Below are 22,964 nucleotides of genomic sequence, written 5' to 3'. Positions count from 1 at the left end.
CCAGGCTTACTAGCTCTGTATCCACCACAGCACAGCGTTGGGCTCCCTCAGGATCCAGCCTCTCACTGCCCCTGACCTACGGGCTCCTTGCTAAATGAGGTCTCTGCAGAACACTTCCCTCCCCCAAACCCCCATTGTTGCAGTGGTCAGACCGCCCCTCCCCTTGCTGTACACTGCTGCTCTAGCTCTCCCATGAGTAAGCCAGCCTGGAGTGGCATATCTTCAGCTACTTCAGGTCAAAAAAAACCCTGAAACCATGACCCTCGTTTTCAGTAATTTGAGCATTCAGCTCGCATGCACAGCACTGAAATTCAGGCCACAAATCTGTTCCTTTTTTTGCCTGCAGATGGTTGCTTCATCTCCCTACAGATGGTATCCTGAAGCCAAGCAAGTGGCTTTCATGCAGAACTCCAGGACTACTAGTTGAAAAAATTTGATACAAGCTGCAACATAGTTTTCCAAGGAAAGACAGAAGGCTATACTTGTGACAAAAATCCTTTATTAAACTAGATTCTGTAAATTCCATTTAATATTAGAAATTTTAAATGCAAATTACAAAACTATTTCAGTAAAAAACAAAATTATAGTTAACAGCAAAAGTACAACTTTATACAAATAAAAAAAATCATTTTTTGTTTTAATTTAAAAATAGAAATTTGTATCTTCCAATGTACTGGTCCTAAGAGCTTTTACAATTGGTAGCTGCAATACTAAGTGTTTTCACATGCATATTCACATCTGTTCATTTTATCCTCTGCAAAGTTTATTTAGCTGAAATAGCATGAACAGTTGGGCTTTGGTTGGGTTTTGTGGGGGGATGTACCACATGATATTAAAAGCAAAAGCCAAAGTCATTAAGTATTGTCAAGGTATCCTGAAATATTTTTTCCCTACTACTTTCACAATCAACTGAAATGGTTTTCAACAGTCGTCTTACTTCAGACAACGTTCTTCATTGCACCTCTGGCCTTTTTTTTTTTTTACTCTAAGATCACTCATCAGTGTTAGCACAAGTATTAATTTTGTATATTAAAAACCAGTAATTTTCCTAAATTAAAACTTGGGATAACTATTACAATGTTTTGTAAAAGAAGACACAAAAAGTCACATATTAAAGGCTACCATTCATCACCATCACATGCTGTTGAAGAATAGAATAGAAAATGCTACACAAACAGTTGTACATTATTTCAGAGTGCTGGTGGCAATACTGCTATTTTAATTTTAAGAGGATACAGAATTTACACGATACCTCAGGTTTCTCATGGATTCTCACTGCAAGAGACATCAGAATGGCTGGAACTTCTAAAATATAACCTACTTTGAAATACCATTTTGAAATAATTATATTTCAAAGAATTAATCCCAGATTACATTATAAAATCATTCAGAGAAATACAAGAACTCCAGTGTTGTTTTTCTGGAATATTGGCAAGTAGCTGAAGGCATGGTGATCCTTACTGATAAAACTACTTATTTTTACTCCGTGCACTGATCTTCAGACCTATTCTGTATCCAGCTCAGCACAGCTTTTAAGCAAGTGCTTGAGATCCTTCAGAGAATCATTACATCTTCTCTGAGTCAGAACTGCAATGCCTCATTTTGAGCTGCTGAAGCTGATAGAGGCAAGATTGGTTCTGCCAGTGTTATGATTTGAAGCCATCATCTCCATCAAAGTTCAGCTGGTAGTCAAACAACACATGCTAGGTGAATGAGCAATCCACCCCAGGCAGGGCATTCAGAGTATGTTCGTGAACCTCAACCTGCACCCCAATGAAAGCCAGTGAAGAGAGCAAGAGAGAAAAATATCCCAAAGTGCTCTTGAGCTGTGTATTTCTCTGCTGACTTTGACAGACTGAAGAAAAATTCTCCTAGCACTGGGTAGAGCTGATTTTACCCTGAACATTTTTAATGTATTTATCCAAATAGGACTAAAGAATGAAAAAAATAGTATGAAAGGACACTGAAGCTCACCAGGAACAGTTCCTTTCTGAAGTCTTAGCCCACTCCTAGAGACTGTTTATGCGCTTTTAATTCTTTAATCTCTTTTGTCCCTTTAAGCTTGCACTTTTAGTGTGCAGTGGTAATTCAGAAAAAGGCTCAGGAAGTGGCAACTTCAAAAATATTGCTGAGCATGTTGGTCAGAGCATGTTCTGGGGAAGTGAGACTCAAGTGCAATCATTATCATCCACATGCTAAGCCAGAAGAAGGCAAAAAGCTGTGTTTCTCATCTCCAGGGTAAAGTTGTCAACTAGATTATGATGAACAGATGGGCAAGACAACAACTTTTTCTGCCTGTCTTTTGAACTAAAATCTAAGCTGTCTTTGTCCATGTCAGGAATGGTGTGAATATGCTGAGTGAATCAGGCTGCCTCCCAAAACAACCATAAGTGTTGGCACTTCCTTGTTTACAGGCACATCACTGTAGGGCTTGGGCACCCAAGCACCTCAACACACAACAGCCACCCTGGCCAACTAACAGGGACTATACTGCAAAGAGCTGTCCCAGAGAGCTGCAATTCCATTTGCTGTAAACAGCAGCACTAAGGAAAACCTGTTCAGGAACAGAAGGAAGTCCCTTGGTCCAAAACAAAGATTTTGGCTCCGCTGAGATAATTCTAGCATTTACAACCCTGTACAGCTGATAGTCTGAACTGTTGTCTTGAGGCCAAGTGCCTAAACAGCATCTCAGTCCATTTTTGGTACTGTCACAGAGGATGGAGTGTGGACTTCACACAGGAAATCATGCAGTGGCAGAAAAATCTCTGTTAGCGCTGTATGGGGATCACAGATCTTTTGTATTTCACTCACTGATTCCCAGAGCAGGGCAGAGAAAAGCAAACAGAGAAAGGACACAATTCAGATGAACTAAGTACCCACAAAAAATAAAACTTATTATGTATGTCTATTATTATAGAAAGAATCCCTTTGATTAAGTATTACTAAAGCTATTCTTCCACTTGAAATACCAGGAAAAGATTACTGTATCTGTTGAAGCATGACAAACTCATTTTTAAGTCTACCATGCATCATAGTCACTCTGTATGTATTAGAGTAAATACAGATATATTCAGGAAACATCATGTCTTTCAGCCTGTCAGCAACTTATACAGACACGTTTTCAAGTGAAACCTATTTCTGTGGACAGCTTTTCTCACACAAGTTCTTTGTTTATTAGTACTCATGTATGCAAACTGCAGAACTTGCACACACAGATGGATTCATACGCAAAATTTATGTGCATGTAGTTCCTCGACAAAATTTACTGCGAAGTGGTTAAAAATTTAAAAATTCCTCACATTAATCCTTAATCTATTAATATTATTCCTAATACACAACTCACACCTGTTCTGAAAAACCTGTACAACAAAAATTCATATGCCTTTCAGGAGGCAAAGATATAAATAAAAATAGTGATGTATTCTAGAAGATATTCCTGTTAAAAAAGTTGTTCTGATTGTTTACTGGAAACACTTGCATAAGTAGATATGTTTATATTTCATTTTTGAAGGGTTTTATTTTGTAAAAAACTAAAACAACTCTTTTTATGTTGTTTTGGTTTTTTACACAGATATTTCTAGATGCTGATGCAACACCACCAGAATCAGAGTAACTTTGGTACTCCCAGATTTTCCAGTTAGGCAATTACTTCTAGCATTCACTTTGATGTTAAAAATACATTTAAAATGTCTCATAATCATATTTTCTACAAGGAAATCACCAAACAATACACAGAGAATGAAGACATCATTATTAGACACTTGTAAAGTAAAATAATACTGCATTTGCTGAATTTAAAAAGCCACAAAGAAAGAAATAATTTTAATCCAGTAGGTGGATCTCCAAGAGATTGAATAACAGCATTGTGGTTTTCCTTTAAGAGATCACACTGCCAAATTACCAAACACACAGCTGGCATTAATGCACAGGCCTTATATGCAACCTCCTTCAGTATTTGGAGAAGTTTAGAATGAAGCAAGGATAATAGAACTGGTCAAATCATAACGTAACCACTAAAAAGACACCAGATTTTTAAAAAAACCTGGAAATACTCAGCACTCAGATGTAACTGGATTTGAAATACCAGCAGTTGCTCAGCTTCAGCCTCTCCTTTGCTCTTCTGAAGGGTTTAGCACAAAGTTCTGAATTACAAAATAACTTTGTACAAGATAATATGTTTTAGAAGTACAGAAGCCACAGCAATCAAGACGTGCAAGGGTCAAGAGGCAGATTAGGTATGCAAAGAAGACAGTTATCTTAAAAATTGTACTTTAACTTCTGTTAAAAACATCATATATTTCTCAGCAAAATTCTTAATTTGCATTTCTGAGACTTCAAATCCTTTTAAGTATCCTCTTTTTGCAGGTTCAAAAAAAGTTGTATTCCACACAAAAATTTATTGGAAACGTATTGACAAATCCACTTGCTGTAAATTGAGACCAGTTCTAATAAAATATCATCCTTTAAAACAGGTTAAGAAATACCAGTGCAGTTGTTCAAAACATGGGGTTTTTTTCTGTTACCCCACGGGCATCTGACACCTCAGTTTCTACATTCCTCTTTCCGTAACTCCTCAATTCAGCATGACTTTCAGGCAGCCTGGTTTTATTTCTGTGAACCTATGAAACAAGAAAAAAAAAAGCTTCAACATGTAAACTATATGCAATGCCATCACCTTCAATTCTCATCAAACATATGGAAAGTGCTAAGGTCCTCAGTAAAGTATATGTGCATGTGAGAGTCAGGAAATCAGCATTATGTCCTCAGATGTGACACTAAAGGAGGATTTTTCAGTGTGTGGAGATATGAAGACCTGGAAAAAGTAGAAACTAAGATGAAGACTTCAGCAAAGAAAAAGCTGCCCAATATTCCTGGTTATATTCATTCTGTTCCTCTATTCCTATTCCTTTCATTCCCTCTTCTTTCAAAATGGATTTTCATCCTTCTATTTTGTAGAAGCCAAGAAGAAAATGGGAAGTCATTGCTGGCTTTGAGTCTCACCTTCCTACACTGCTCTATATAAAAAGCAGCAAACACTGGTGCCAGCCCAGACTTACTAAATTGCTATCTCTCATAAACTGAACACAAATGCAACTACTGGGAACAAATAAAAAGCAGGATGAACAACTTTTCACAGTAAAGCTAGCAATCTTGAATAGAAATAAGGAATTAAATTATCTCAGAGGAAAGGATCTAACATTTAATAGGTGCTACACAACTGCATTGGATTTGTGAAACAACTTGAGTTAATTTAATCTGAAACAGCAGACCTGCCCTCATCTGTGTAGTAGTTTAAGAGCATTCTAAAACTAAACTAATTTTCAGTTATTTAAATGTAGGTTAAGAAAAAAAAAATTATCAGTAACACAAATCTAAACTCACCTGAAGTTGTGGCTTGTGAGGTATCGGATAGCTGCTGGTCTGATGCGAGCAACTCCTCCCTGACTATGGCTTCCTCTTCCCGTGATAACACTGAGATATGGTTTACCACCACTCTGCTGGTACTCTGCAACAGCAGGAATTGCAACGGTTAAAGCTTTCCTCAGCAGAGACTTGGCATGCAGTACAAGCCTTCCATGCATTCTTCTGAAAACTCTCACTTCTCATTTGGAGCTTTGTTTTCCCATGATGACATGCATATTTTAGATACAAATAGCAATTTTCTCCCATTCTGAAAAAGTCAAACTTTTGAAATCTAGATTGCTTGCAAAATGCATATTGTGATCATCACAAAATCCTTCCAGTTTCATAGAAGCTTTATTGTTTCTGAAATCTAATATTCAACTGGAATTTACATTCTGTGATATAAACTGAAATTGCAAAATTAAAAGAGGTGGGCATAATTCACTGAATTTTTAAGTGGTGTTTCTGTATTCTTTAATGTTTTATCTTAATGTGAATAAAGAAATAACATTTTATTGAAAAAAGAAATTTAGAAGAAAGAAAATATAAATCCAGCTTTTCACACTTATGCCACATTATTCAGACTATCTTCTGCTATGTTTGAGCATGGAAATCAACAGATCAACACATTCCATGAGTTTTATTAGGGAACTTAACCATGATAACAAAAATAATTGCTCTCTTCCCAGAGATAACAGCAACCTAAATTGATGAAGAGTTTAAAAAAGAGGAAACAAAAATTAAACTGGATTCTCACAACTAGATTTCCCAGTTTGGAATTATCAGTTCACTTGATATGTTTTTTCAACTACTCTCCCCCACACCATAACTTTATTTAGGTTTCATATTTATTTACTGTTAATTCTGCCAGCAAAAGAAAGTTCCCAGTATCGATCCTTTTCCCATGTACATACACTGAAATTAACTTTTTTTTTTTTTTTTTTTTAGATTTAGGTAAATAGACTGAACAGAGAGCCCGTACTACCAGTTTCAGCATTGCTGATTTAAGTAGAGTTCTGGAAATTAAGTTCTAAAAAGCATTAGGTTACAGTTTAAATTACACAAATGTCATTGCAGGAATTGCACCAGATGATGGACTTTAATTATCTCTGATGCATACTCAAAGACAAAGGTTATCTAAAGCCCCACTGAACACTTTTATTTATACTCTGTGGAGTAACTGCTTCAAAAAATCCAGTTTGTGTGGCAGTACCTTGCATAAGAAATATTTGTTACAGAAGCATTCCCAGTGTGCTTAGATTTAGAGGGTTAACTAGTAATGCAGAAAATCGATCTGTTTACAGTATGGACACTCATGAAGTACTTGAACTCTCCACTACGAGAAAAAATGAGCTCTCAAGCAAAACTGCATAAAATTATATTTCTGGAACCATCAATATTCTGATCTCAAGTGATGCTGCCAACAAACTGATACTGAAGTTTCTGAAAGGTAGCTCAAATCTCACACTTTCATGTAGAAGTTGAAGACAATATCATCACTGTTGTTAGAATTACAACACAGTAATTTTTTTCTTTTAAGATTAAAAAAGCAACATCGTTGTGACAAAGCAATGCAATGGGGACACATATATTTGCATCATCACCTCAGTAAAAAATGTCATGAAGGACAGGCCAAGTATGCAATAATAGTAATAAAATGGGATAAAACACAAAGAATAACATTTACAAAGAAGCAGGGGGAGGGGGCAAGACAGAAGGCAACAACAATCATTGTCATGTCAAAGAAAAACAATTCCACTGGGGTACTTTGAAAACAAGACAACACAAAGCCTAGTTGTTTTTAACATACATGTTATTAAAGCACATTCATTCCCTCTACTATTGCCATGTATCATGACCTCTTAATAGAAAATGAGAATCATTTTTAGGGGTAAGAATTATTACCTAAACCCTACCTTCACTTTTTTCCTGCAGTACTCTGGACAACTGATTCACAGCTTCATCCACATGGAGACCATGCAAATCCAACACATTCATAGGCAGCAAGGAAGTATTTACTCTCTCAAAGATTTGCACAGCAGCAGCATGGTTAGCTTCTTTCATCTTCTGCTCATGAAGGCGACCCTTTATTCACAAGCACAGTGACTATTACACACTGAGAAATAATTTAAGCTCCACACTGCTCAGTGGTTTCAAAATGACAGCAGTGGCAGGGTGCTTTTAGTTCAAGTTTGAACTAGTAAAATTTATAATTCTAGCAGAACTTCTGCAAGATGCTCAGTGAGATCTACTCACAAGAAGATTTCATTAAATCTGTTTGTGAGAAACTACTCAAAGCTGGCACAAAGAAGACATTATAACAAAAGCCTTAAAAGGAGGAAGAAAAAGGCAGAAAAGGCACAAAATCATAAGGTCTGTACATAAGCTAAAAAGTTACACTCCATAGTGAGTTGCAGATTTATTTTCCTAACAATAGATTTATTTCCTGCAAGTATTTTGCTAAAATTATAATGAAACAGTGTCAGAGAAACTGCCCAACAGTTTACAAAAAGCCTGCTGACTGTTGTATTTGAGGTTAATTCTTCTGAATGCATTCCCAAAATTTCAGACAAGCCAAGGGTAAACAACAACAACATTAATAATAGTAATAGTAACAGTAATAATAATAGTAATAGTAATAATAACAATGTCTATCATCTCTCTTAATACTTTTTGACATCTCTGATGACTGACAAGGTCAGTAAGTCTCTTCTGGAATGAGGGCGAGGAGCAGTACAGTTAGTCACCTTACTACAGAGTGAACAAGTACCAACTCCTTCCCATGAACCTTGCAATGGTAATATCTGAGAGATCAAAGCAACAAATTATGTCCTTGTAGATCTGTAGGCACAGTCTAAAAAGGAATGGAAGGAACTCCAGGTATTGGACTGACAAAGGCTCAAGCAAGCAAAAGTGAAAATCTGTCTTACACTTTTTTAAAATGGATCACCTGAAGTGCGTTACTGTCAGACCCAAGACAGCAGGTCTGTAACCCACTTGCAAAGGATTCCCAAGACAAAGGCCACCAAGCATAAAGCATTTTTTATTAATAAAGGTAGCTTAGTTTGCCTTTTTATTACCTAAAGGAAAGTATATAATAAATAAATTTCAATAGATTTACAATAGATTGTATTTGTTCTTATGGATAAGAACAGAAGTAAGACAGGACTTGAAATTACATTTCTATTTAAAATCCTGCACATCTTTGTCTCAAAACTTAAAGAATATATGAAATAGGGTAAAACACATAAAAATCATAAGAAGTTCATTATAAAAATTGATAACCTGTACTTCCTGCTTGCACAGTAACAATCTAAACATTTAGAGTTACACCAGTTGCATGAAAGCTTTTTGAATAAGCAAATTCAAGTGATTAAGTATTACATTTTTGTTCTGTCATAATACAATTCAAAGTTTAGAATTAAATGCTTCTATAATGTGAATTCTTACTGAATTTTTATATACTGTTAGATCAGGGGAAAACTACAGCCTTTGATGACATTTGGGGAGGGGTCTCCTGTGAAGGCACTAAGAAGCCAATGTAGAGGAACTTTGATTACAAAAAGAGATGAGACTTAAAACCAAGAGTACGATCAGCACTGATCAGCAGTACTCAAACTGGTGCATACTACGAAATATGCCTGAATCAAGAATAAAGAGCTTGTGCTCCAAGGCCAGAGAATGCAAGACTGATCAGCAGCAGATCTACAGTCCATAACCAGATGTATTGTGAAAAGCATGACATACACACCTCATTTACCCCAACCCAAGACAGACTGTAGCCACAAAGATAGTCAGAATGAAGAAGCGAAGACAGCAGGCAGCAATCTTGCCCAAGATTTATGGAGGATGAAGCAAACAAGATTCTGTGGCAAAAGATGACATCTTAACACCTGTCTGACTCCTACAAAGTATAGAAGATGTGTCTAAGAACAGTTCAGCACCAACATATACAGAGGATTCAAAAAACTATGTCTGCTGCAGTCCATGTCACCTCCACTGAACCTAGCCAGACCACTTGGGACACAAATCTTGGTGTTTACAAGGACGCGATGTGATGTGAGAGAGATCTAAGACAAAGGAGCATGTGTGAATAAGCACTAGATATCACCTTTCATGAGGTCTCACACCAAATTTGGTTACATTAGCTTCCTGTTAGCTTCCTTATCATTACTAGTGGAAGCAAATGTACTTGTGATTGTCCATATAACACACAGGGAACAATGACCAAATTCATCAACCCTAGCAGGCATGACGTTTTCCTTATCACTTCCAATTCAGGGTTTAAATACCTCCCTAAGTTCAGACAAAAAGCACAATATTTTTGTTTACCTGATGTGCATAAAATGCCGCCACAGGCTTCATACCCATGCGATAGGCCTCTCCAGCCTTTTTCAAACATTCCTGTCTCTTTTGCTGGTGACAAAAAGCTTCTGCTCTTAAATCATCATATTGTGGATACTCAAAGTCTTGAAACATTTCACATAAAGGATCATCCTCTTCCTTACTTTTTTTTGCCTGTAGGAATTCACACTCTTGAAGTTATGGGTGCATTGTAGGGTGTTTTCATTAGCATGGTTTTGGCTATGTTTGTAACTATGGTTAAAAAAAATATAAATACCTTCTTCTCACGGTTCTTTGCAGCACTGTAGGAAGAAACAATTTCATTTTGCTGAGCAGTTTCTTGAGCTATAACTGTTTGTACAGGATCTGCCTCCAGAACACAATTCAGAAACTGTTCAGTTTGTTCTAAAGAGTAGCTGTAAAGGATAAATAAAATCTGTGACTTTACAAATATATATTAATAGCTGCTATATATATCCAAATTCATTATAACAAACATTGATATTGTTACAGAACTAGATTACAATGAAAATAAACACTGGAATGGAATATTCCAGCTTATTAAAGAAAGGCTTGCAGGCTCCTTGTAGGGCATTACTAGCATCAACAAACATACAGTCTTGGTTGACTGAAACATAACTGAGGGGCACTTGAACATTAAAAGGAAAATGACATAACTGAAATAAATTGCATCCTACCTTAATCAAAGAGATATTAATAAATGCTGCTCTTTGGGCAGAGTAAGATAGTTCATCTTAAATCTTCTCTGGTTAGGGTTAGATAGTTCAAACTAATTTAAAACTAGCTCAGTTTTCTGAAACCCTAATGAGGGAAAATCCTTGTATTTTTAGTCAAACTTTGTTATCAAATTTAATTAAGTAAGACATCAGTTGCCAACAGCTTTCTAATACGCCGTTTTTCTTCTTTATTCTTGCTCTTTAGTAAGCTAACAAGAGCAAACTGATCAAAAGTAAAGACAGATTTCGGGAAAGGCAACACTATGAGAACAATTTTGAATGTGAAAAATTAGATGGTGAAATGTCTGAATTATAAAAATGGATGAAGGATGTATTTTAAACAGGCAAGATTTTTAGAACAACCTGGACAAGCAGCATGACTGACAAGTAGGTATGCAAACCATATGTAGAGACAGACATTCAAATGGCCAAGGATGAAAAAAAGATGTTTCTCTTGAAAAAAAGAAGTTCACTTCTCAGAAACTTGGATTTAAGAAGGTAGACATATATCTCAGAAACATAATACAGAAGAGAGAATGTCAGCAGGAAGGCATAGAGAGATGGCTCATTCCCTCAGAGCAGCTGTAGTAAACAGGAAAGTACTCACAGGTAACACCAGGTGATGGTCATGTTTTCCTCTTCGGCAGATGCCATTTCCTGCGATCCTACTATTACCACACCCACTCATTTCTCCCACTGGATTTAAACCCCAGCTCTCAAGAAAACATGCAATTCCACTGACAGGCAGTGGTCAATAGCAAGAGATATTCTTCTCCCAGCGAAAGAAACTGTCTATTCTGCCCTTAAAAGAAATGAGTCTAAACTGAGTTTTATACCCTTTTTGCCTTTAAACCAGCTGGTGTTTATTTAGAGTAACAAAAAGCACTACTTTGCAAAAACCCATTCTTTAGTAGAATCTTAATTCTCAATATTTATGACTGTAACTGAACACCAGTTTTACAAAGAAGTAAAAGGATTTCTTACTTGTTGTCCCTGAAGACATCCATTAAGAAATTTTGATTAATAGTTGGAAACATCTCAAAAAGTTGCTTCTCCTTTAGTTTAGCAGCACAGTCTTTTCTGGCCGTAGAAGGAACACGATTCTACCCAGAGGACAAAAGAAATATATTACAAGTTCTTAATTAGAAAAGAATACAGTAAAGGTGAAGCCAATCCAACTTTGCCATTATTTGTTACGATTTTAAAACTATCTACTCAGTTGGTATGCACCCACAGCAATGACAATGTGCCATATCAGCCTGCCACACTAATCAGCATAAAGTAAGGACAGGTGAGTTGTATCATACACCACTGCAGTACTCTGCAGTCTTTTGAAGTAATGCAGCTGGAGCTCCCTCATAATTTGGACAAAGCAAAATGAGAATTTTTAGGAGGGATTTAAGTTTTGGAATTTACTCCCTGACAGTCCATTCAGTCCAGTGCTAAGCTTGTGCAAAGTCCACATCTTTTCTCTATACTGAGGGCCTGGGGTTGAAACAATACTTTATTATTAAGCAGCATAAACAATTTTAGTTTGATATATCTGAAGCTGTGTCTATAATAAATATTCTTACTTGTCATCTGAGAAGGTGATGTAATTATAGCCTAGAATCAATTGGACTGATTGTTCCAATATTCAGATTTTTTTAAGAAAAGAAGTGATCAAAATAAAGCCAAGCTCCATGAATTCAAACTGAAAGTAAAGCTGTGGACGTGACATTTGTTGTTATCAGTAGAGCACGTACGTGCAGTTCAAAGAAAGAATCTACATGCCATTTTCCAAGTATAGGCTAATTCATACAACTTTCTGCACCAGTTCAGAGCTCCTCTACTTTAGGACAGCTGCTTATCAGAGACTATTACAAAGAAGAACGCCCGTTCTGAACATCAGTGGGGCAGTAGAGGGCAGTATCAGGCACAAGCCAAACAGGCAGGGTACAGGAATTCTGTGTGGAAAACAAAGAACTAGTAAAAATCTATTAAAGAATTACTTTAGAAGAGAGTACAGAAACTTATTTGAGATTAACCTCAAGTACTAATTTTAATGTCTCATCTGTTAGGAATGCTGTGGGTGCTCCTAACAAAAAAAAGCCCATTACAACCAATTCAGTACACTTCTAAACAAGGCATGGAGCCAACCAAGGACTTTTTTGGATATTGCTGTCACAATAAAAAGCATGGAAGATCACACTGATCTTTGGTTTTAGCTGAGCAACCAAAAAACAATTCAACCAAACACAAATGCTAACCTGGATAATGAAATGCAGCATGATCTGTTTGTGAAACAACCAAAATATTATATTCTAAATGAGACTGTATTTTTCAAACAGAACCATCTATCTCAAGCACACTCCTGTATCACAATTATCAACAATACTAATTGGCATGCATTTGCCTCACAAATTCAAGCTGTAATCAGCAGCACAGGGATGAGTCACCAAATACGACATACTCTATTTCACTATAAGTAATGAATCTAAACAACATTAAAAAAATGGTGCTATCCATACCAGGTCCTCTCTCTCCTGCATTGCTATTTCTTCAGAAATTATTTGCCTGAGAGAAACTTTCTGAATCTGAGCATTCCAGTGATCCATAAATGGAAAAACGTCTGACGTTACTGGGGTTTTTGTCTGTATATCATTAGATGTGTCTGCAGCCGAGCTCGATTTTTTCTTCTGTATTTTGCTGTCTGCATTCTGAGATAACAGCACTTCTGAGTCATCTGTATCTATCTGCTGAAACACTGTAGGACATTCAAAAGCAGTAAAATAGGGTGACAAAACACTTATTAGGTTATATATACATGCAATGCCAAAATAAAGACAAATTTTTCAACCTCTACAGTTTGAGTTTTGTTAAAACAAGATTATTAATGCTAAAACAGAAACCCACACATTGCTTTCACCTTCTCCACTTCCATTTTCCAAAGACTGACTGTCTGATCATCTTTATATATTTCATGAAACAAAAGAAAACTATCAGACTTCCTCACCAAATTTTCAAGTGCTAAGACGTATCTTACAGCTGTAAATCACCTTGCACACACATTAAGTGAGGGGTTGTTTGCTTTTATAAAAGAATCACTGACTCATATATTTACCTGCCTTTCTTCTACAACTTAAGGACAGATGCTTAAAAATCTGGTTTTCCACTTTTACAAGGTAATGGCAACAGCATTGTTTGGTCACTAGTTTGCACCCACACTGCAGTCCAAGTCTGCAGTGGGGTTCTGCCATAGAGGGACATTTCTTCTGGGAGCTGAATGAAAACTGGATTGCAAGAGATGTTAACACTTTTTAAATAAGGCATCCATCTTCCTGCTAAAATCACCCCTGATGAACAACATGTCAGTGTTGTATTCCTGACCTCCCTTCCTCACCTGCAGAAATCTTACTCTGCTAGTAATTCTCTGGCTGCTCCTTTTCTTGCCACAGAGAATTCCTACCAAACATCTGTCTGCTTCAACCAGAGCTTCTCCAAGTTTTCTGAATGACACAAAATTATAGGCTGTACCTGGAACTAGTGATTCTGCTTATAATTAACTCCTCTCTCCTCCCCCACACCATCATAAGAGATTGGTAAATGGATCCAAAGGCAATAAAATTTAGCCTAATAAATAAAGTCATTATTTTTCAACGGATGGAGTATTTGCAACCTTAAGTTTCAAATAATTAAATGCTTTTATAATGAACATTACGTATTTTTACAGTTAAAAGAAATACATGACGTACCTTCTGCAGACAACTTACATGATTCATCTCTCCTCTGACGCTTCTAAATAAAATAGTAAAATCATGAATAAGTTATGAATTCTGCAGGAAAACTTTGCAAGTGTTAGCTTCTAATTAAAGAAGTTTCAAAATAAGGTCTCACAATATTTCTCAAAGATTCAGTATTTTAAATGAAAATTTAGGAAAAATAATTCTGAAGTGAAATTTGTAAGCTAGAATTATCTTTCTAAAAACACATCAAATCAGAGAAACATGCCCCACTGCTAAGACTTCATAGTCTTAATTAGATAAACCAGACAAAAAATTTTGCCAAAAGGCATTCCAAGTTTCACAGAGCTGTAAAGGAACACAGGTTAGAGAACTCATCTCAATTATTGCAAGTGGAGGTGTTTTGTACAGAGAATAACTCATAAAATAATTGTTTTAACAGGTCAAAAAAACAATAAGGATTTTTGGCCTGTGGAATTCTTCATCAGTCTTGTAGTGAAATTGTGCACTATGATCCTTCTTTTTTAAGAATCTTGTTTTCATGATGAGGCACTCATGACATCCCTTAAAACATCTTTCAATAGCTCCAATGATTATGACATACTGATACATTCCACACATATTACAAACTACTATACATTGTATCATTGTTCTTGCAAAGATAACACCTTTAGACCAAGACATATGCAGACAAATGGTCTGACAAAATACAGGCATACCTCAATGTATCATAAGCAAGAAATCTACTGACCAGAATAGATTCTTTCCATTTTTCATGAATCACTTTTGCCAAATTCAGATCAATATGAACCACACAATCCTCAACAGTTAGTGAACCTTGAGGAACAAAGAGAATATATTCATTAAAAGCATTCTAGAAAAACTTATGTAAGCAATTAAAGTACAGTATCCTAGAGTTATTAATTTTAACTTTGGATATTCTACATAAACTGGTCATGTCTAAAAAAAACTTCTAAACAAAAAAGCACATTCCACAGAAATTGTTTTCAGGTGTTCAAAAACTCTGAAAGGCTAGGAAAGAAAAAAGTTAACATTAACTGTGTATTGTTGAAATGTGACTACCTGGACAATGGTATTTCTCCTCCTGTTTTCGGTTTTTCCAGCAGACCCTTCTTTTACAAAGCCATTGTTAATTGAAAACAACAGTTTCATCCACGAAACTGTGACTCCCCCTGTTCCATTGCAATCCACGTGGCAACTGCTTTTCTGTACAACATGCCCACCACAGCCCAACATCAGCCATGTCTCTCCATTCCAACACACAAACTCAGAGAGACAAACTCCAAGCATCCCCCCAAACTCTGAAGTAAAAAGCAGAAATAATAAAAATCATGGTATCATAACAAGAGCTCTTTTTCCTAAAAAGGGTATTTCTCACCCTTTCAAAAATAAAAAAAGCAAGAAGTATGTATGTGTCAAATAAAAATTTTGGGCATACTTTAGACTCAATAAAACACTCTTCTGCTATAAACAACAAACTTTTTTTTTAAGGAGGTAGGCACATAAGGCAAAGAGGCCAGTAATCAAACCCACCAATAAACCAGATATCCACATAAAGCAGTCTTCAAGATGAAAGACAGAAATGAGAAAAAAAAAGGAAAAAGTGTGGGGAAAAAACAGAGAAAAACATCAAGCTGTACATTCCTCCTATTTTCTTTTTTCCCTTTTCTATCACTCTTTAACTTTTGAGATGCATGTTCAAGCTGCTTATGGCTTCCTTAACCATAATCTGCTAGCAGACGGGTCTGTTGTCATCTTTTAAGTACACAGCCAACTTCATCTCCCTTAACCATCCATCTTCTTGTTCTCCAACTTAAGTGATGCCTAAAGGGTTTTTTTCCCTTTCTTCTTTCCTAATCAGACACAATTTGCATATTCCTTATCATCTAAATATCTCTTCAGAGTTTGAATATAAGCTCAAAGGCCTGTTGCTCAGAATGCAAATAAGCCAATATATTTTCTTTTTACTTTGAAGTATGTGCATGTACAAAAAGACAAAGGCAGAGGGTAGCACTACTGCACTTATATTTTATGCCATGCTTAGTTCAGTTTCATTTCTGCAATAACAACATCAAATGTCAGTATCATGAAGAGTTACTGGAATCTATTCCCTAAAAATCAAGTATGAAGGGAAAAAAAGTACAGGCAAAGAAAGAAAGGTTTCCTACCCATTTTTTTTTTTTTCATATAACATGTATATAATTACATCATACCTGGATCAATGCCAACAGGTCCAAATATCTCTTTCAGCTGGAGTGCCAATTCAGGAGGCAATGTTAGCTCTAGGCAATCTATACTGAAGGCTGCATGGGATGCTGGTATAGGGCTTTGTCTCTTGGCTTTAGCTGCAGCCCAGCTTGGAGTGTCAATTTCATCTTTACCACATATCTCCCTGGAACTCTCCTGAGTTCCTTTATCCATCCCCAGTTCTTTATTGCTCCGAGGACCAATCAGATGTGCACGATCCATTTCCAGTAACAAACCGGTCCCTTTGGAATTTTTGGCATTGCTTTCTGAAGGGTTACTGCCACTTTCATTGTTTAATTCAGTTTTCAAATTGGTAGAAGTTGTGTTAGGATCATGAGGCAAACCTGCATCAAGCTGTAAAAGTGATGGCTTATTTACAGTTTCTTCAAGAGGACTCTCACTCTCTCCCTTCTGCTTTCCTGAAACAGACAGCTCAATGACACCTGCTGCTGAGTTGCTTGTGTTAGTTCTAGGGGCTGAATCCACAGAATTTTTCAGTTCCATTGAATTATCCAATGAGGTAGCAGTGAATGAGTCAGAAACATCAGCACTTGTCACAGCTGTCTTGGCAGCCCTACTTTCTGCAATGCTGAGTGATGAGTCCTTGCCTTCTAAAGTATCAAAGATATCACCAGTTCCAAGTAGCTGTGGGCCTTGTTTGCAGTCTTTAAGATTCTCATCATAGTTTATACTTGCCTTGAAATCAAGGTCTGTGACCACTGGCTCAGCTTCGCTTACCTGAAAGCTTTCAGTATCAACAGCCTTACGTAACTTTTCATCAGAATCTAACAGTAGACCTGTGGCCCAGTCTATGTCTTTGTTACATCTTTCATACAGATCTTTCAGAGCTTCAAATGAAACAGACTCAAAGAGCTTACAGAGTGTATCTAGTTTTTCAGACTCATCAATATCAATAAGCTCACTTTCCTCCACAAAAGTACTTTTATCATACGTAACTCGATAGGGTATTTTTTCCTGAGAATCTGAGATATTATCTATGTCTTTGGGTTTGAAGCCGTCTAACCTGCCGTGCAATATTTTTGTTGTCTCAGGAAAAAGCATTTTCTTTTCTAATCTCCACAGGAGAGCAAAGTCCTGTGATTCAGTCTGTGAATGGGTACTTTTTTGCCTACATAAGTCTGTTTCCTGTTTCTCTTCTGCCAGGTTAAGTTTAGGCAAGTGGTCCTCTTCTCTGGGATGTGCCAAGCTGCTGTTTGTAAAAGTGAGGGCTAATTTGTGATGTTTCCTTGTTCTCTTACTTTGCTGGGATTTCTCCTCACTTACTGTTTCACTAGCTACTATTTCCTCTTGGTGCACAGGCAAACACCTTATATCTGGTTGCTCTTCAGTGTTCACAGGTGATCCATGAATCACACGTACAGTTTCAAGAGCATTCATATTAGTGTTGTCTTCAATATTTCTGTCTTCATCACACTGATTTAAATTTGTTTTTCTCATTCTCCTTGACCTTTGCTGTCTCTGTTCTAATGAGGCTGAGACAGGCCAATGTCCTAACATTTCCAGTTCTGGTGTAACTTTATCTGAACTAACAGAGAAACAGCTACAGGGCAGATTTTCATCCTCATGTCCTTTCTCAACAGTACATGTCTCAGGCAGGCCCACTTGCTCTTTACCTATCTCAGAATGCTGCTGACTGGGAGTTTCACCGTCCTTATCATTCTTCAGAGGAGATTTTTCTAGTCTTCTAGATCTTTTAACTCTCTGTCCCATTGTTTGTTCCATGGGCCAGTCACCCAGAAAGTTTAGTAGTTCTGGTTTTCCTGATGCGTCTAAAGCCAAACTGCTTGATTCCACCATGTTACTTGTTTGTGTTGATTTTGGTTCCACACACATCCTGCCCAATTGTTCAACTGCAGTTTGAACTTTGAGACTGTTGTTATCACTGTGTTCCTCAGCTCCACCTGTGTGTAAGTTCACAGTCTCTTCAGCTGGAATCACATCAACCTCATCCATTTCTGCTTCAGTATTTTCTTCTGCTTTTAATCCCTTTTCTTCTTTCTTCTCCAAGGGCAGCTCTCTTTTGATGCAATCTGATAAATTAATTTCCAAGTCATCTTGAACAGTGCTGTTCTTGGGATTGTGTTCCACTGAGATATTTTCCATTTCTTTTTCCTCTTTCTGAAAATGCTCAGGGTCACAACTACTTTCTAATGTAAGAGAAATACCGGGAGAAGTTTTATCAACTTCAGCTAATTCAACAGGCTCCACCTCAGAAGCAAAACATTCTTCTTCCTTTACATCAGAATGTGCCTCTCTCTTTCTGAAAGACAAATTGGAATGAAATATAAACCCATTTCAAACCTTCTTAAAACATTTGTCCACATTTTTAATTCCAGTTAGAGATAGCATAAAGAGTTCAACCTAGTTAGACTTCTAGTAGAAGGAAAACAAATTTATAACTAGCTATAACTCCAACACTCCTCAACAAAAAAGGAGCTAAGGAAAGATGAACTTTAGTAAGTACTTTCTTAAGTAACTTTCTTTTGTGCTCTTCCTACTACAGCACAGGGCTAAGAACACTTTCTCAGGAGTCAATCTCCCCACCCCCCCACCCCCCCCCCCATCCCATTTCCAGCATTCAGTTTTGTATCAAAGCACTTTGCTGCCAGAGACTTCCTCATTCAGACCAGCAAGTCTGGTAAATATACTTTTAACTAATGATTGTTGCTCTCCCCTGTTGGCTTAATGCTAAGGACAATCTAGACATTAACTAGGAGAGAATGTGCCTTTTCTCGTCAAACTGTTTTTCACAATCAACTACATTCCATTAATTATCATTGCAAATACATCACACGTGCAAAATCCAAGTGAAATAATAAGTGAAATCAAATCTGATTTCCTATGTGATCTAGTTTTGGCCAGCACACGGAGGTTATTCTATACCACTTCACGTCACTGCTGGAGCAGGTACGGGAAGAGGAAGGGGGAGCGAACGAGCAGCGTGTGGTTTGGGAGTCTCAGTGGGGGCACTGAACTGGGGAGAGCCATTCCTGAGCAGGACACTGTGCACTACAATACACAGCACAATCCAGACTGGCAACTACAGAACAGTCCTGGATACAGCCACAGAAACCTAGGCAAGTTTAAATCAAGTATACTGAGGAGCAAGTAAAACCTGTTACTACTGCACAGAGAATACACCTTCTACCACAATGATATAATCTAATATCAACATACAAACTTGGAAATAGTATTTTGCTCTTATTTGGGACAACATTCTTCTAAAAAACAACTTATAGATGTTAAGTGCTTTGTATCTATAGCCTACACCCAATAACACATTTCTAAGATAACAGCAAGTCAGTCAAGACTGGCTTCTTGAAAAGTAATACTGCCATAATGGAAGGCTTTCAAAAGCATTGGAATATTGACAAAATCCCTTGACTACTCATTTCTGAAAATCCTGAAATTCTCAAAAATTTAAAAGGCTATGTAGGGATTTTTTGTGTTACTTAACTGTCTTTTTTAATGGATTAAAAGGCTACATTTTTAGCCTTTTATTTGATGCTACAAAGCTATTGAAAGAATCTAACCTCTGGCTTTCCTCCTGACAAGGATCTTCACTCCATCCAGCAGCTTCTGATTTGTCTGGAACTGAAGAATCCAATATTGATCTAACAGTAAGGCAGCGTTCATACCGTTCCAACATTCTTTTGATCTTTTCTTTAGATACACCATGAATGTTTCTCCTATGAATTGAAAACAAACAAAAATAAAGCCATTTCAAACTTCTGTATTACAATGACAAAGAAGAATAATTTAATAAATTTACAGCAAGACTAACCAAAGAATTCAGGGAGCCAGATGAAAAGCTGTGAAACAGCAATTCTTTCTGTATCAGTGCACTAAGGGGTTGCAAACAGGACACATCAGACAAATTGCTGCTCCACTTCTCCACCCCATCTGGTCTCCCTGTACTGCAGTTGGATGTTTTGCATAATACCAAAATCTAAAACTGTACTAATAATGCATCTTCCACAAATAAGTTTCAGAAAACACACTATATCAGATCCTGACAGTGATGCAGGATACCAAACACGGTACAGAAGACTTATGAATTCAGTCTTCTTTCCTTGGTTTTGCTAAACTAAGAACTCGTTGAGCCTTGAAGAAAACCTATTCACCTATTCCAGACACCCTTCGGCCAGAAATTTTCACTAATTGTGTTAAGCATCAATTAGCATTGTATTCTGCTGCATGCTACCTAGAACAAGTGAATCTTACCAAGGATGGTAAAAGAGAAATTGAAAATACGGAAGAAAAAGTTTAACTTTTATCTTAAGAAGGAAAATAATATACCTTATCTCACTTTAAAAGCAGCCAACCTTAAGCTAAACACGCAAATTCAGATGACAACAGGTACTATAAAATCACAAAATAACTTCTGTTGGAAGGGACCTCTGGAAGTTCCATACTTCAGTCACCAAATCAGAGGAAGTATAGCTAGATCAGGTTGCCCAGAGCTTTTTGTTTGATTTTGAATATCCAAAATGCCTGAGAGTCTATAAACTCTATGGGCAAACTCTTTCAGTACCTAACCACTTTTAAAGTAAATGCTGGGCTTTTTTCTTTTATGTAATATAGAGTTCCAACTTGATGATGTTTGGTTTGTCCTATCCCTGCACAACTCTTTTTAGTCTTCTCTACAATGTTTCAAAAGGTAGCTGAAAACAACACAACAATTCTTCTTCAATTATCTCCTCTTAAGGCTGAATAAACTACTCTTGCTCAGTTCCATATCATCTGTGAATTTGCTAAGAGTGCACTCTGTCCCAGCATCCAAGTCATAAAAAGGACATTAAAGAGTTACAGTCCCTCCCCAGAGGGACATAGGCCTTCACTTTGGACACACAACATTTGAACTTGGCATCTAGCCAATTTTCTCATTATGCTTTCTTATGTTTTATTATTCACTTACATAGGGTTTATGTCTTGCTGATTTCAGCCCTAAGCAACAGTAAGTCCTGCTAAAGAAGAGGTAAGCAACAATGAAGATGCACAGAGGTTAGTCCCTCTTAGGCCATGAGGTGCTGACTGCACTAAATTCAGTAACAGAGGAAACACTTCAACTAAAGCAACAGACCAGGATGCAAAAACAACTCCAACCTGACATAATTTTCTCAACCACAGTGACCCAAAGGAACAGTCACTATACCTTACATGCTCTAATAATGAAAACATCACAGTGTCTATTGCTAACAGTACCTTTTACATGTAACTGAAGTGACAGAAGATGTATAATACATATACAAAAAAGTCCACAAACTATCATTAAAAAGCTACTTATTATCACAAAAATTTTGACAGATACCTTGCTACTTCACTAGCCATTGTACTAAATGCCGCCTTTTTAAAAATCATAGCTTGTACTGTCCAGTATGTTATTTTCCTTTACATTCTTACCTTTCAAGTTCTTTTGGTTTAAACTTCCACCAAGTGTCTGGTTCTCGGAACATTACTTTGTATTTGAACTGTTGAGCCTGAATAAAAGAGATGTAATATAAAACAGAACATGCCACATCACCCATTTCTTATTTCTATGACAAAGCACACTATATGCATAGCTTGCTTCTTCAAAGCTGATTTTTGAATTTTTGATACCTATGGAATAAAACATTTGGAATAAACATTTTTGTTCAGTGTTGCACTTTGGTTTATATAAACTGAGATTTTTTAAAAAACATATATGTATCTCTTACCATAAAATTAAATGTATGCCATGATGTGTCTTCTCTGAGACAATACTACAAAACATCATCTCTTTCCAGATACAGCATGCACATGTCTACACAGCCTCTCCAAGACAGAGGAAAGCAAACAGCTTACACTCAGAGCTGACCAGATGTGAACCAGCTCCAAAACAAGCAATTCAGTTACATTAGCACAGCTATTGTGGACAGCCTTCCTGCCACATGGGAAACTTGACCAAGCTGCAAGTAAATGGTTTCTATATAGTTCAGTCTCATCATGACAGAAAAGGAGCCTAAAGTCTAATCAGGAGAAACACTGCAAGTACTGTGCTGTTTCTCCCCATTCTTGTTTTCAGAAAAAAATTCTTATCACTGTACCAAATACTGCACTCCTGCAAGAACTCTTGTTGCTTCTTGATTTCAGTACACAGCAAAATGAAAGACATAACTTACAAAAGAACTGCTAATCTGACAGTTGCTAATAAATACAAGGATAATAAAATAAACATTTTATTAACAAAAATTATGGGTGTCAAAGTCTCACTGCTCATTAATCCATTTGCACATACAGCATATGTTAGGTATCTGCTCAAAAGCTGTCAATTATATGTACTACACTCTCTGATGTGTTTCTGTAACAGCCAAGGAGAAATCCCAGATCTACAGTATAATACTTTTTTGCAATGTATTATTTCAGTTAATCAGAACCAATTTCATAAAATAATCTTGTTCTAACTACCAACCAATATGGTCAATGATCAATAGCAAAATACACTCTA

The 22,964-nt window shown here is 36.8% G+C and overlaps 1 protein-coding gene across 4 annotated transcripts in view; it reads right to left on the bottom strand.

Annotated features, from left to right (window-relative positions):
- Nucleotides 1–669: 669 nt before the first annotated feature.
- Nucleotides 670–22,964, bottom strand: part of N4BP2 (NEDD4 binding protein 2) — a 35,973-nt gene continuing 13,678 nt past the window's right edge. For all 4 annotated transcript variants that reach the window (XM_084204928.1, XM_084204930.1, XM_084204931.1 and 1 more), the window contains 12 exons: nucleotides 21,899–21,975; nucleotides 20,029–20,184; nucleotides 16,441–18,755; nucleotides 14,958–15,043; nucleotides 14,219–14,261; nucleotides 12,995–13,230; nucleotides 11,469–11,587; nucleotides 10,025–10,163; nucleotides 9,736–9,921; nucleotides 7,320–7,488; nucleotides 5,383–5,506; nucleotides 670–4,619 (listed from right to left, as the gene is read on the bottom strand). In XM_084204928.1, coding sequence (XP_084061054.1) covers nucleotides 4,574–4,619; nucleotides 5,383–5,506; nucleotides 7,320–7,488; nucleotides 9,736–9,921; nucleotides 10,025–10,163; nucleotides 11,469–11,587; nucleotides 12,995–13,230; nucleotides 14,219–14,261; nucleotides 14,958–15,043; nucleotides 16,441–18,755; nucleotides 20,029–20,184; nucleotides 21,899–21,975 — 3,696 coding nt within the window. In that variant the 3' untranslated portion in view covers nucleotides 670–4,573. The remainder of the gene's footprint in view (nucleotides 4,620–5,382; nucleotides 5,507–7,319; nucleotides 7,489–9,735; nucleotides 9,922–10,024; nucleotides 10,164–11,468; nucleotides 11,588–12,994; nucleotides 13,231–14,218; nucleotides 14,262–14,957; nucleotides 15,044–16,440; nucleotides 18,756–20,028; nucleotides 20,185–21,898; nucleotides 21,976–22,964) is intronic.

Source organism: Fringilla coelebs, assembly GCF_963513975.1.
Source record: "Fringilla coelebs genome assembly, chromosome: 4".
Lineage (NCBI taxonomy): Eukaryota > Metazoa > Chordata > Aves > Passeriformes > Fringillidae > Fringilla > Fringilla coelebs.
The sequence above is the reverse complement of the archived record's forward strand: the minus strand, read 5'-3'. Positions and strand labels throughout refer to the sequence as shown.